General features: G+C 38.6%; 1 protein-coding gene across 3 annotated transcripts in view; it reads left to right on the top strand.

Annotated features, from left to right (window-relative positions):
- The window catches only part of tbl1xr1b (TBL1X/Y related 1b), a 30,399-nt gene extending 18,198 nt beyond the window's left edge, over positions 1 to 12,201 (top strand). For all 3 annotated transcript variants that reach the window (XM_022213394.2, XM_022213387.2, XM_022213402.2), the window contains exons 13-16: positions 97 to 224; positions 1,145 to 1,310; positions 2,374 to 2,475; positions 9,490 to 12,201. In XM_022213394.2, the coding sequence (XP_022069086.1) occupies positions 97 to 224; positions 1,145 to 1,310; positions 2,374 to 2,475; positions 9,490 to 9,516 (423 nt within the window). In that variant the 3' untranslated portion in view covers positions 9,517 to 12,201. The remainder of the gene's footprint in view (positions 1 to 96; positions 225 to 1,144; positions 1,311 to 2,373; positions 2,476 to 9,489) is intronic.
- Positions 12,202 to 14,583: the final 2,382 nt, after the last annotated feature.

Raw genomic sequence — 14,583 nt, 5'->3', positions numbered from 1 at the left:
ATAAAGTGGACCTTACTCAAATCTGTTTTGATTACTGATGTGTTGTAATACTCACCACCGCTTTTTTTTTTCCTGCCTCTGTGCTCTCTGGTATAGATCTGGAGTATGAAGCAGGACTCATGTGTTCACGACCTCCAGGCCCACAGTAAAGAAATCTATACCATCAAGTGGAGCCCCACAGGCCCTGGGACCAATAACCCAAACGCCAACCTCATGCTGGCCAGGTGAGAGTACAGAACAGCATTTTCCTTACCCATCTTCCTCCTCCTGGAACTTGATGCCAAGAATATGAAGAATAAGAAAACTAGTGAGAAGTGGCTGCTGGTGTCTGCTTTCAGCACCACAAAGGGTTCGGTTTGTTCTTCTGTTTAGTTTTTTGTCAATTAACCAGATTTTTTAGTTAAATCAAGTGAGGCTGCACCACGTCACTTTAGTGGTGATGGCAGGAACAGCATGCATACGGTGTCTTTATTAAAGGGATTCCAAGATTAATCCACCTGATGCATAAATCATACATTAGTCATACTCTAATTTTATACATGATGACAAAGATACATAAAAATATAAATGCACGGCAAAAACAGACCACACAAAATTTCACAATCATAGTTTTAGGGGAGCTCATGTCTTAAGACGAGCCAAGCTCCCTGTGGCTCCACTGTAGTTAGCACCCTGTCCACAGCGGTTCAGCTAAGCCTGAAATAACCGGGTCAAACAGATGACAATGGGCTTTACACCTCCACAACTCATTAGATTGTCATAGTTTATATAGAACTGACAGAGCTAGTGTGAATTATTGAAAGACAGTATTTCTCCATTTCTTCATCTTTTAGATGTAACAGTTGTGCCATGTTGGTTTTTCCACACAGTGCATCTCTGAATTTTATCTTTGTCTTGAGCATTTGACTTAATTTAGCAAGGCTTTTGAATGCTTGTAAGGTTTTTGTCACTGATTTTGGACACAGTTGATGCATAAGTAAAGGAAGAGGATAATATTCTTTCATAGACAGGTGCAGTAAATGGATTGTTTCAGTTAGTTAGCATGTCCACTTGACACATTATATTTTTATAGCTGTGGTACATGGTTCAGAACACATGACACCGAGCTCATTTTGCGTCCTCCACTCTTTCTGTCTCTCTCCAGTGCATCCTTTGACTCTACAGTGCGTCTGTGGGATGTAGAGCGTGGGGTGTGCATCCACACACTGACCCGCCACCAGGAGCCCGTCTACAGCGTGGCCTTCAGCCCAGATGGCCGGCATCTCGCCAGCGGCTCCTTCGACAAATGTGTCCACATCTGGAACACTCAGGTCTGGGATAATACTTTGAAATTACTGTGCCTATAAAAAGTATTCACCACCCTTGGAAGTGTTACCCTTTTATTGCTTTTCAACATTGAAACATGGTCAATATATTTTGACTTTTTTGACAGGATTGTACACCTAGTTGTCTTAAAACCAGTTATGTGTAACTTTGGTTTGTACTCTTGCTGGAAAAGAAATCTTCTCCCAAGTCACAGTTGTCTTGCAGGCTGCATCAGGTTGTCTCGTTGTCTTTGCTGCATTCATTTTATCTACTTTTACTGCTGAGAAGCATCTCCACTTCATGATGCTGCCACCACCATGCTTCATAGTGTGGATGTTGTGTTTGTAATGATGTAAAGTGTTTGGTCTAGTATAGACAGAAAGTTTGGTCACATTAGGCCAAATAACCTTCCGTCAGTTGAGTTCAGAGTCTCCCACATGCCTTCTGGAAAACTTTAGTCAGGATTTCTAATGAGCGCTTTAATCAGTGGCTTTCTCTGAAAAAGCTTTGACCGAAAACCAACCAGGCAGTAGTTGTTGTGTGTGCAACATCTCCAATCTTAACTGCTGAAGCTTGGGACTTCCATCAGAGGTGTCATAAGGTTGGCCTCCCTCAGCAGTCTGTTTTTTGCGTGGTTACATAGATTTTGATGCTGATTCAGTGACTGGACTTTTCAGATGCAGGTGTCTTCATGCTACAATCACTTGACACGTTTGCTGCACTAAGCTGATCTCCATTTCTCTAATTACTTGACTTCTAGCACAAACTGGCTCCATGTGTGTTGAATAAGGTGACTTCCTTGAAAGGTGGCAAATATGAATGCAATCCCTTATATTGCATTTTCTATTTTTATTTAATTAATATTACTTGGTAGAAATCTGTTTTTGCTTTGGCTAGTCTTTTTTTTCTCGCAAATTCTTGTTGTGAAGGGAAAAACCTCAAAGTGAGCGTGAATACTTCTTATAAGCACAGTATAGCCACGCATTTTAGTAAACAGTGAACTAATGCAACACATACATGATATAGGTTTTGCCTGCCATTGATCCAGCTGTGTGTATGTGTCTTCAGACGGGTGCTTTAGTCCACAGCTACCGAGGGACAGGAGGGATCTTCGAAGTTTGCTGGAACGCCACAGGAGACAAAGTAGGAGCCAGCGCGTCAGATGGATCGGTGAGTTTTCCTGCCCGAGCAGTTGGTCACCCACATTATAATCACTGTTGAAAGTAGCAGCCCCCCACATCCACTCTGTGGACGAATTTTACACCAGCCTCCTGACCTGAGAAATGTGCACATCGTCCATATGTAATAAAGGGTAAGCAGATGCCTTCAAATGCCCGGGGTAGGAATCAGGGTTGAAACTGAGGTCAGACCGACTTCTGAAGAATTAAGTTCAGCGCTTACGGGGAGTCCGTGTTTGACCAATCAGACGCAGATGTGACTCAAAGCCCGCATGCATCCAGTCATTAAACTCATGGCTAATGTAGGGATGAGTGTGTTTGTGGTGGTGAATAATGTCGTGAAGACTGAGGGATCAGCATTTGAACACACAGCTGTGACAACTCGGGCAACTTGAGCTGAGCAGACTCAAAAACTGAATGAAAACATAACAGTTGATGCTGCAGTGCCATTAGGTGACACTAGATAGAGCCATTAGTACATGAAATGTGAATTACCGCTCAATAAATGAACCACCTTAAGTTTTCAGCACTCAAACAGCAGCCTGTTATCAGCACTATTCAACATTTGATGGAAAATATTCAGATCCCTGTTCGCATTTATTGGATTATGTATTTTTTTGGCTGTTGGTCTTTTTGGCCAAACACAGCGAGCGAGAAGCAGCATGATCAGAGAGGTGACTGCAACCTTCCATCAGTCAGGAATTTATGACCTAGTGGGCAGAGAGAAGCCACTGTGGAGTGAAAGGACTCTAACAGCCATCTGTTCACGGAAACTTCTCAGCTGAAGTCAGAAAGGTTGTGAGGTTTTGATGTGAATTTGAGCGAAACTGTTAGAAGTAGTGGAGTGGTCTACAAGAGAACTCACTGCTAAAATTACCACCCTGGACTTCTGCAAAAGACTAAAGACAGTCTCTTGACTATGTGTCATGGCATCCTGTTAAGTTTGTTAGATTTATTAATGAAAAGAAAGCGAAAACCATCGTGTCGTCTAGAATATTCTGAAAATCTGTCAAATCTTTGCACAACAACTGGAAGCTGAAATGTATTTGTTTTTGACATTTGAAGTTAATGTGAGGTAGGGAACATGAGGTGTTGTTTGGTATCGTCAAACATTTACACTTTAAGGACATTTCAGCATAAGAGAGAGAGAGAATGGGATGTGGGGCTTATTGGTTTGCTATTTTCTGAGTAGCTGTTCCATTTCTTCCAGTATTTCCCCACTATCTTTCTGTTGATGAAGGGTGTAAATCATCTTTCCATGGAATTTAGATGATTAACAACAAACACTCCCATCCAAAAGTACTGGAACAGTGAGGGCAGTTCCTTTATTTTGCTGTCAACTGAAAATATTTGGGTTTGGCACTTAACAATGAATACGCGACAAGAGATCAACATTTCAGCTTTTACTTTCAGATGTTTACATGTGGATCTGATACACAACATAGAAGATAGCACCTTTTGTTTGAAACCACACATTTTTTTACAATACTTTTGTGAGCAAAAGTATTGTAAAATGTGACTGACAGGTGTGTCTTATTCCATTGATTATTCAAACAATAAATAGCGCTCAGTGTCGACGTTCAGTTTCAGATTTGGGTTTTGCCTGTGCAGACTGCATCTATAGTTAGAGGTGTAACCAACACGAAAACCAGAGAGCTGTCAATGGAGACAGGTTTTTATTTACATGCGAATCTTCAGGAGATAGCTGCTGTCCCTACACAAACCATCGTTTCATCCTTTTTAAATTGATTGGGGTTGTAGCATTGTATAGTTTGCCTTTAACCCCTTTGTAGCCCTCAGAAGAATCCATGAAAATCATTTTAGAGAGCATTTCAGGGTCTTTTCAGAAAAAGATACGGTCTACTTGTGAGAATCCTGTCTTATTTAATTTGAATAATTGCCGTTGTTTCTGAAACTTACCACATTCTCTGTGCGTGGTGTAATTCTACAGAGAGCAGTGATGCCATGTTGGTCCTTTGCGTATATCTGTGGTTTGATTAGACAACGCTGGTGTGAATCTTGCTATGTTCGCTGACTAACTTAATACTTCTTCCTCACTCTGGAGCTGGAATTGTTTAACCGGCCCTAGCTACTTCTTAATAAAAAGACAGACACTGATTCTGTAATAGGAATATTTCTTTCACCCTGTCGAGACCAACCAGTCCACTGTACTCGTGTATCCATTACGGAAATTCTGTCTTTCCATGTAGCTGCAAAGGCTGAGTTACACCAAAACACTACTGATCTTAACAGAGCAAATCAATACTATTCCTCCCTCAGCAGCTGCAAGGTTCATTATGTTACTCGAGGTCTCTTTTTTTCCCTTTCCAAATAAACCTCAGAATGTGTTCATCCAATTCTCTAAAGTGTTTAAGAGCTGAAGTAATATTCAAGGTTGAATGAAGTTAGAATTGCAGGATGATGGTATCTGCACCAAGTTGTGGGCTGGTGAATAAAAAAAAAAGTCTCCAAGGGTTCCAAAATAATCAAAACAGGTTATTCAAATGTGAAAGTTATTGGTGGAGGAGATGCAGGAGCTGAACTGAAAAAAATACCAGTGGAAAAATACTGTTGACCCTGCTTTAATTGAGGTGTAGTCCAATTAAAGTAGTCTTGACTGGATAACATGTAGAACTAAACTGAAGTTTTGCATATTCAGTCATACACTCAACAAAAATATAAACGCAACATTTTTGTTTTCGCTCCCATTTTTTATGAGATGAACTCAAAGATCTAAAACTTTTTCCACATACACAATATCACCATTTCTCTCAAATATTGTTCACAAATCTGTCTAAATCTGTGATAGTGAGCACTTCTCCTTTGCTGAGATAATCCATCCCACCTCACAGGTGTGCCTTAGACTGCCCACAATACTCACCGGACATGTCACCCATTGAGCATGTTTGGGATGCTCTGGATCGGCGTGTACGACAGCGTGTACCAGTTCCCACAAATATCCAGCAGCTTCGCACAGCCAATAAAACAAAACTGCACATTTCAGAGTGGCCTTTTATTGTGGGCAGTCTAAGGCACACCTGTGAGGTGGGATGGATTATCTCAGCAAAGGAGAAGTGCTCACTATCACAGATTTATGAACAATATTTGAGAGAAATGGTGATATTGTGTATGTGGAAAAAGTTTTAGATCTTTGAGTTCATCTCATAAAAAATGGGAGCGAAAACAAAAGTGTTGCGTTTATATTTTTGCTGAGTGTAAGAATCTCATCACTGAGTACTGGAGAAAAACTGCTTCTCTGTCTGAACTCTGAATGGAAGGATAAAGTTGCCGGAAACCTAAATTACAAAATGAAATGTAATTTAATGGAATATATTTTTTCAATTCTTTCAAAACTGTTAAAAACAAACAAAAAAACCCTCTTTTTAATGTCAGGCTTGGAAAACAACTAGTAAACAGTGCAGCTTCTCACACCACTAACCATATGTGAAGATCCCATTAGAAGTGGATTAAAGTGTCCAGGACTAACAGAGGATGCTTTTAATCAGGGTTATGCTTCGGTATTTGTCATCTGCAGATCCAGTTTTAACGTGAAAAGGGTGAGTTAAAGCAAGCTAAAACCCACTTTTAGATCTGTGAAACCTGTAGCTTATTCATGAAAGAAAAAAGAAAAGATATATAACTAATGATAATAAAATGGGTGTTTTCTAGTTTCAAACAACCGTAGATTAGGATTTGACCCAGCTCCAAAGAGAATACATCAGAAAGTGTTTTAAAACAGATATTTCAACACCAACTTTTTCGCTGGTAGCACCAGTTCGACTTTGTCTCAGGCAAAACACAGCACTTTTTCTTATCGATAGACACTAAGCTTTACCGATGTTCCCTGAACGCCCCATAGTGCAGGCTGTGGAAGCTGCTCTGGCCGTGGTGCTCGGACAGGTGTGTGACCAAAAATTACTCTGGAAAACTTTGTATGAAACTGAGTGAGTTTTTTTCTACATGCGCTATTTTCTATGAGTAGAAAAACAGTGCATGTCGGTCACTCTGCATTTCACGAGAAGACCTCATTATTAAATGCAAGTACTACAGTCCACCAAAGTTAAAAAAAGTGCTACTTGTTTCCGTTGTGGTCAGTACGGCTGCTGAATGTGCCAGTTAGAGCGACACCTACACAGCTTAATGATCATCATGCCCTCGAAATTTCCACTTACACACTCTTTGCAGTCTGGAGCCCCCCTGATTTAAACGTTCTCATTTATCTGTTACAGGTTTGGCTAATCTCTGTGTAGTGTTCATTTTAAATCTAGATCTGTAATGATTACGTCGTCATCGGTAAAACCCCAGTAAAAAGTTTAATCAATCTTTTTTCTATTCTTACAAATAGGATAAAGGTTTCATTAGTAGAGGCTGCTTGTTAGTGTGCCACCTTGTCACAACAATAAATGCTTTAAAACGCTGATAATCAGTCTATATTGTGTTAATCTGGTCATTTAAGTTTCCTTTTAACCACCGCAATGAATGCCGAGAATTGGCAGCTCATATGTCATGTTGTCTGTGGTTTTTTTTTTGTTTGTTTGTTTGTTTTTGTTTAGAGATCAGGCTACATAGAGTTGAAGGGCGTCAGAAGAAGACCTCCTTCACAGCAGACGTTTTAATCACGTTAGGGGAAAGCACAGATGGAAATAATCTGCTCGTTTAAGAGAGGACCTTCCCGTTAGTGGAATGCAGCCATCATTAATTTCACGTGTGTTTTTCCTGCTGTGACAAATGGAAATGTCAGCTGTAAACAAGGTCTGTTAAGGAGAACTTAACAGCCAACAGTCAGCCTGTTTTAACCACCAACTGTAAAGTACGGGTGCTTTTAGTAATAATATGAACGGTTTTCAGTTAAGGAGGGAGAACACCTTATATGCCTTCAAAAAATCTAAAAAAAAAATTAAGTGCTTGAACTATTCATTAGGTATCAAAGAAATGTTTAGTTAGTGACATACAACAGCTTGGCAAGTACTTGTGCATGGTTCACAATCTTTATCTGGCATTTTCTCAATATCTGTATTTTTTGGGACAGGCGTTACATAAAACCTAATAACTTTTAAACTATTTGAGCAATCATGCTGATTTTTTCACAGATTGTTCTTAAGACAGTACTTCTTAATATAATGGATGCTTTTTTAAGTACTTTATAATCTGACCACTTAAGACCATTTTCATTCTGAGGTAAAGAGTTATTTATATTGAAATGGTTGCTGTGGCAATAAGAAAAAGTTATCCCCAAAGCACCCATTATTTGTTTTACAGTAGGTTACTTTATCAAAAGGTATAATAGTCATTAACCCAAAATTTATGGACTCTGAGTAGATGGCATCTAAAGATGGGTCACCGGGAAATGTGTATTGGCATGTTTATGACAAGATTTTGTCCCCAGGGATCACTGCATGTAACTTCTGTTAAAATGAGAATTTGCTACTCATAAGCTTTAAAATGATGTATGGCATGTTAAATTGGGTCATATCAAACATTAAGAGCCTATACAATATAATGGCTTTGTGAACCTGTGAAATAAGGTGTACTCCCCCTTAATAACTAGTGTGACTCACCGGATGTAAACTTCAGGTGGAAATTTCCACTTTCCTCTGCACATCACACAGCTTTCTCCCTTTCCACTATGTTATCGTTTTTAAAACTCCCTTCACTACAGGAAACAACAACAACCTCCGCGCCACTCACACAATGAAAATGTCAAGTTTTTATGAAGGTTGCAACAAGGCCACATGGTGCTAACGTTTCACTAAAACAATCCCTCAAGACTTCTTTTGCAGGGGGCAGCATTACTGCCTCCTGGGCTTAGCACCACCTGAAACAATTGTGATAGGTTAAAAATAAGTAAATAAATAAGCCAGAGTGTTTAATAGCACAATTATGGTAAATGGTCTGTATTTATATAGCGCTTTTCCACATTCACCCATTCTCACACAGATGGTGGAAGCTGCCATGCAAGGCGCTAACCACGACCCATCAGGAGCAATTAGGGGTTCGGTGTCTTGCTCAGGGACACCTCGACATGAGCACAACGGGCCGAGGATCGAACCGGCAACCTTCCAGTTACAAGACGGCCACTCTACCCACTGTGCCATATATATATATATATATTAATTATAATGAAGAATATTAAATACCTGACTTAGACTAAATCAGATCTATATTTTGTTTTTACAAAACAACCAGTTTTCCTTTGTACACTTGTCAGGAAAGTTAATCCAAGCGCTTTGGAGAACTCGTCTAGAACATGATGCTCATCTGTGATGCCGGCCTTATTTCATTTTAAATGTCCGGGATTTTTTGTCTTTCATTTTGCATGAAAATTGTTTTATTTTTATTGCTCAATAATTAATTCTTCACATTATTAGTCTTTTATTGATGGCATAAAGGGACGACGTGTGAATTCATCATTCAGTCTTGCTAAATAATGATAGTTGAACTGAATGTTTAATAAGAAACCAACATCTAAACAGCTCGTACATAATTAAGAAGGTATTCAGATTGTTCCTTATATGAGGTAGTATTATTATTATTGGTAAGTCTAGTAGCTCACGTTCACAGTCTGCACTTTTGTTTTTTGGATGCAGCTTTAAGTCTGTAACAGTTTGATATTTCTTATGTTGGTTTAGGATTCTAGTTTCTCTTTGTGAGAAATGTGCAGTTCTAGACCGGTCTGTGTTTGGGATTGGCCTTCTGTTTGTCTCATCAGTCATCCTCTGTGAACACGCTTATTGTTGGATTCATAGACTCTGGGTTTAGTAAGTAACCAGCTTTGCGTGAATGCTAAGCAAGGCCATGGCAGAAACACACTCTCACTATGTTAAGTTTGCTTTGCTATACAGCAACAGATCAGGTTCTCATTTGAATTTAAATTTGGCTCGTGTAAAAAATCTTTTACCATTGATGAGAAATGTATCATCTTCCCATTCCGTGCAGCAGAAAGTGAAACCTGCGTGGCGGAGAAAGTATCGGTTTGTCTAACTGTCCGTGGCTTCTTGTTTTCCAGGTTTGTGTTCTCGATCTGAGGAAATGACACACGACTGGGGGAGCCATGGACCGACTACGAATGTGTACATAGCCAAAATGACTGTCCCTGCCTGTCCGCCACACTGCTGTAGTCCCATCAGATGCCATGGCCCGCCGTTACAGCCAACCGGAGCGCTCCCTCCCTCATACGTACACACAAGGACCACACACACAGTTTTTACGCACATGCATCAGACATACAACAGGTCTGTACGGACGTTTGTGTTGCTCCACCGACCAGAAACATTTCTCTGTCACATAGTAGAAACTTGTTGGACCCGTCACAAGCGAACCAAAACACCAGGATTCTTCTTGCTTTCCTCTTTTTATCCTTTGTATCAGAATTGTAAAGATTTTTGTTCTCTGTTGGTGTGTGCATATTGCATATGTCAGCATTTGGTGTCCTGTGGACATTGTTGTGTTGAATTAGGATTTTACTGATCTCTGTAGGTTTTCTATTACATGTGGGGTGGGAGAGAAGAGAGCGGTTGTTGAGTCTTTTAAAATGGATGTTCAAAGTTGTCGGTTGGGAGATCCATTAATCTTCTTGCCTGCGCTCTTTAAGGTTCAAAAATGCAGATGTACAGCTCTGAAAACGATCTATAGTTTTGTCAACTATTTTTATCTAATAAGTTTGTTTCATTTTTGCCATTTTTTTTTAACAAAGTATAAAGCAGTTAATCAGAGGATGGACTGCCCTTTGTTTGCAACTTTTATCCTCAGAAATGGTTTTCAGGTGATCACAATTCATCAGGTTAAGACGGAGCCCCAAGGAATTCAAAAAGCTCCTGGCCGAAAGATAATCCTCGCAACCGAAAGACATCAAAGTGCAGTCAGCGTCAGGTTCCCGTCACTGAAACAGAGGTCGTCCTGGATCTGTGTCTTACAGTTACGAATAGATGGCTGCGCTTTTGTGTCAGTAGTGAGCTAACAGTAGGTTTGGGAAAAACAGGCCCTCAGCAGCTTGCATCCATCAGACGTGAATAATTATTGGTTGTAATTGTGCTTGCTTCCTCAATTTATGGCTGATTGCTAACCAATGCTGAATGATAATCAGACTAAGTCGGCCTAATTGTGTCCTGTTTCCCCTGCTTGGTAATTATGCATCAGGACGTCATTTGGAGTGTCGCCGCCTCTGCAGGCACGGGATCTGTGGTCGCCGCTTTTGCCAGACTAACCAGCGTTCGCTCGCATCTCGGCTGAAGCGACGGTGCTGGAGTGCAGATTAGTTTGTCACATTCAGCGGCTGTTTGCGAAACTTTCACTCTGTGCAGCTTTCGTGTCCGGTGTCGACCCAAGAACACACTACAGTCCCTGCTTTGGTTTGCTGTTGGCAGGCAGTTGTTGCCCAGCGCTAACGCACACACACATGCACACACACATCCATCACACACACACACACACACACACACATTCTCTGGAGACGGGCTGTTTTCAGGCCTATGCACGGATAGATGGCGCTTTTGTTTGTAGTGTTCAGAGTTGGCGTTTTGAGGCAGGTCTGTGCTTGTTGTTCAAAAGCAGCCTCGCAGCAGCATACGACTTGATGCAACATGGTGTCTGCATATAAAATATATGATAAATACCTTATAAACAGACCCCATGTTACATCAGTATATATATATAAATATATATAAATCTGTGCTATTACAGGGGATTCTTTTCTATGCCACTCCTATGCTAAGGATGGATTTAAAAGTAACTTTTTGAAGATGCTTGAAATACAGTTTGATGTTTTTGAGCGTCAGTGAGGGTCGTGACCATGAGGAATGGTTTTCTTTTTTTTATAAAATACCATTAAACAGTCATAGCTAAATGTAAAAAATAAGAGCGACACTTTGAGAGGTGATTTTTATTCTTTTTTTCCTGCACTTTAGACTAAAAATGGAGAAACAGGGAGGTGTGTTTATTCAAGCCATCGTAGACACATCCGATGTTCAGAATGCTCTTAAGGGTGAATCAGAATTGATGCAGAAAGCGTGCAGCGTTCCAGTGAGTAAATAAGGGTGAATAGTGTCTCGTCTGACTCCTTGGGTGCGTTAAGTAGAAACAAGCCAGCTTCATGGCATTCCAGGTCTCATCTCGCAGCCATGTCCAAGATCTAAACGGCTTGATAGGTGCACACGTCGTCGGACATTTCAGACGTTTTGTTCCGAATGTTACTTGTTTTAAAAAAGAAATTTTCTACCGAAGCTATAGACTATTTTAACGTTTGCTTTAATACAGTCAGCAGTGATCGGGCTGTATCACAAAGACACTATTTCCAATGATGTCTATGACAGTGGAATGGTATTTTATAATGGTTTGTTTTTAGATAAGCTTTTTACACTGCATTCAAGTGTGTTTGCTATTTTTTGTTCCTACCGAAAGTACTAACGTTAATTCTATCTTTGCTACGTTGGAGAGCCCTTGAAGGTTTTGTACTTATCAAAACTTTTGTAATTTTGATTTATTTGTAGCTACGTACTCAAAATGAACAAAAACTTTAGAATCTGGATTTAATTGTTGATGTATTATAACACACAGAACATGTAAATACCAATTTGCAGATGTTTTTTTTTTGTCTTTTCCCTCACCTATGTTGTACTCTCTTTCTCTCTCACTCACATGGTTGCAGTCTGCAGCCTCCTGATCAGACTGTTGTAATATCACTCAGATCTCAAGGTCTAGAATAAAATCTATTTTGATAATATTAGCGTGTTTGATTCTTCGCTGTTCATTTTCACGCTGCTGGAGCAGAACTTCTTGAATTAAATGACTGAAGATGTGTGTGGTGCAAAAGGCCAAAATATACAGTGGAAAAAAATGCCCCTCTCAAAACAAGAAAAATATTTTTTAAAGAACTTTTACCTTGAAATAAGTGAAAAAAATCTGCCAGTAGAACAAGTGGGAAAATGGCTTGGTAAGATTTCTTGAAATAAGATATATTTAGAATATTAAGATCTTAAAATTAGCTGGGAAAACTTATTTTAAGCTATATTTTACCAGGATTGTCAAACTCGGGTGTCTTAACCCTCCTGTTGTCCTCATTTACAGCACAAATAAATATTGTTCCCTCATCTGAAAAAAAAAAAAAAAAAAGTTCAGCAAAAAAAATCCCCAAATTTATAAACAAATTTACAAAATCTTCAGGAAGAAAATTCCTTGAAAGTTTCCCTTAAAAATTGTATTTAAAAAAAAACAGATTTTGCAAGAAATAAAAAATTTAAAAAATCTAAAAATTGTAAATATTTTCATAAAAATGAGTAAAAATCTTCCCAAAAAAAATCCTAAAAATATCTAAAGTGATTTATATCAATAAAACTTCTGATATTTTCTTGAAGAACATTTGAGAAAAAAATCACTGGATTTTGGTTGATTTTTTTTCTGAATGTTCTTAAAGAAACTTTTTTTTTTTGGATATTTTTTTCCACCAAAAATATTCAAAAATTTCCCAACAAATATATATATATATATATATATATATATATATATATATATATATTTTTTTTTTTTTTTTTTTTTTTTTCCCACATTTTAAACTTTTTTTGAAAGGATGACGTGGGGGTTAAAACAAGATAATTTCAAGATTGTTTGTCTTAAGATATTTAAGATGCGTTGTCTTCAAACAAGTCCCCCCATCTTGCTGAAATGTCACTTAAGTGAATTTATCTTAAATCAAGTGGGATGAGACATTTTGACTAAAAATAAACAAATAGACTTGGCCAGATTTTCAGTTTTTGCAGTGTACCCTCTGCTCAGACAGTTTTATACCAGCATAAAGGAATAGTCTGGCCTAGTACAGTTTATACCCTAGGGTATCATTTGGGAAAGGCTTTTTCATGCCCCCTCTAGGCAGGATTATACCCTGACAATAACTCAAAATATTCAAATGAAACAAATGTTGCTGCAACACGATTCACCAACTTATAAAACTTTGAATTTTCAATACAGCCAACAAACTCTTGATGGGTCTTGACACCAAAAATGTTCATTTCCATATAAATGCACAGCACTCTAATGTGCCCAGAAGTTAGAATAATAGTCTAAATTCTTCATAGTCTCATACATAGTGATGAAACAATTTTTTTTTCAACTGAAATGTGACTGTCAAACACACAATGACAGAAATACTGCAGTCTTAGATTATTTTATATAAAAATTAAACTCTTTTTTTGTATTAGCTCAATTGTATTTCTTTGATTTGTACAAAATAGTATTCCCAAAGTGTTTTGCTACGGGTCTGGAGTGTCATATCAGCTGCTGCACTCTTGTCACTCTGATATACTTCATTTAACTCTCCTATTATCTGTGGGTTCAATTTGACCCCATTCAGTGTTTAGCGTCTCTAAATACATGACTGCCATCTTTTTTGTTTTTCGCTTCATATTTAATGACTTTTCCTAATTCAACAGGGACAACTGGGTGAACATAAAGTTACCGTGATGATATGTTTCCAAATGTCCTGTACACATGTTGTACCCACCAGTGTTCTTTGGAGCAATTGGACCCCAGGCTTTTCGCTGTATAGAAGAAATATCAACATTTTACACAGTTTTGTTTTGGTTGTTTTGGATGACACTAACATCACTATAAAATGTAGTTTTATCATCTTCAAAAAGCTGTAGGGCCCTGAACTTTTTTAAAATTGTGTTTGTTTTTTCTGTCGTCAAATAGACCCTAAACATAAACACGCTACTATTCTTGATAACAGAAATAGTTTTTCATTCCAAATGTTATAGAGAGTAAACATGCAGTCATGGAAAATTTATTAGACCATTCTTGTTTTCTTCAATTTCTTGTTCATTTTAAGACTTGATTTTTTCCCCCCAAAATGAGTGCTGCCCTTAATTGTGAAACAGCCAACAATATTTTTAATTTTTTTTTGTTGTCCCACGTTTGGTGCTGATTTTCATGTCGCCGCATGCTATTTTTTGAACTTATGTTATAGCAACACCAGCTAATCTCCATCAAAAAGCTAAATTTTCAGCCAAGTTAATGGAGGGATCAACAAAGTCAGTCCATCAATGTGGTCAAGATTTAAATATTTCAGCAACTATGGGATGGATTGCTAAGAAATCTGTGGTCACCAGAG

The sequence above is a fragment of the Acanthochromis polyacanthus genome, chromosome 9 (assembly GCF_021347895.1).
Source record: "Acanthochromis polyacanthus isolate Apoly-LR-REF ecotype Palm Island chromosome 9, KAUST_Apoly_ChrSc, whole genome shotgun sequence".
Taxonomy (NCBI): Eukaryota; Metazoa; Chordata; class Actinopteri; family Pomacentridae; genus Acanthochromis; species Acanthochromis polyacanthus.
The sequence above is the reverse complement of the archived record's forward strand: the minus strand, read 5'-3'. Positions and strand labels throughout refer to the sequence as shown.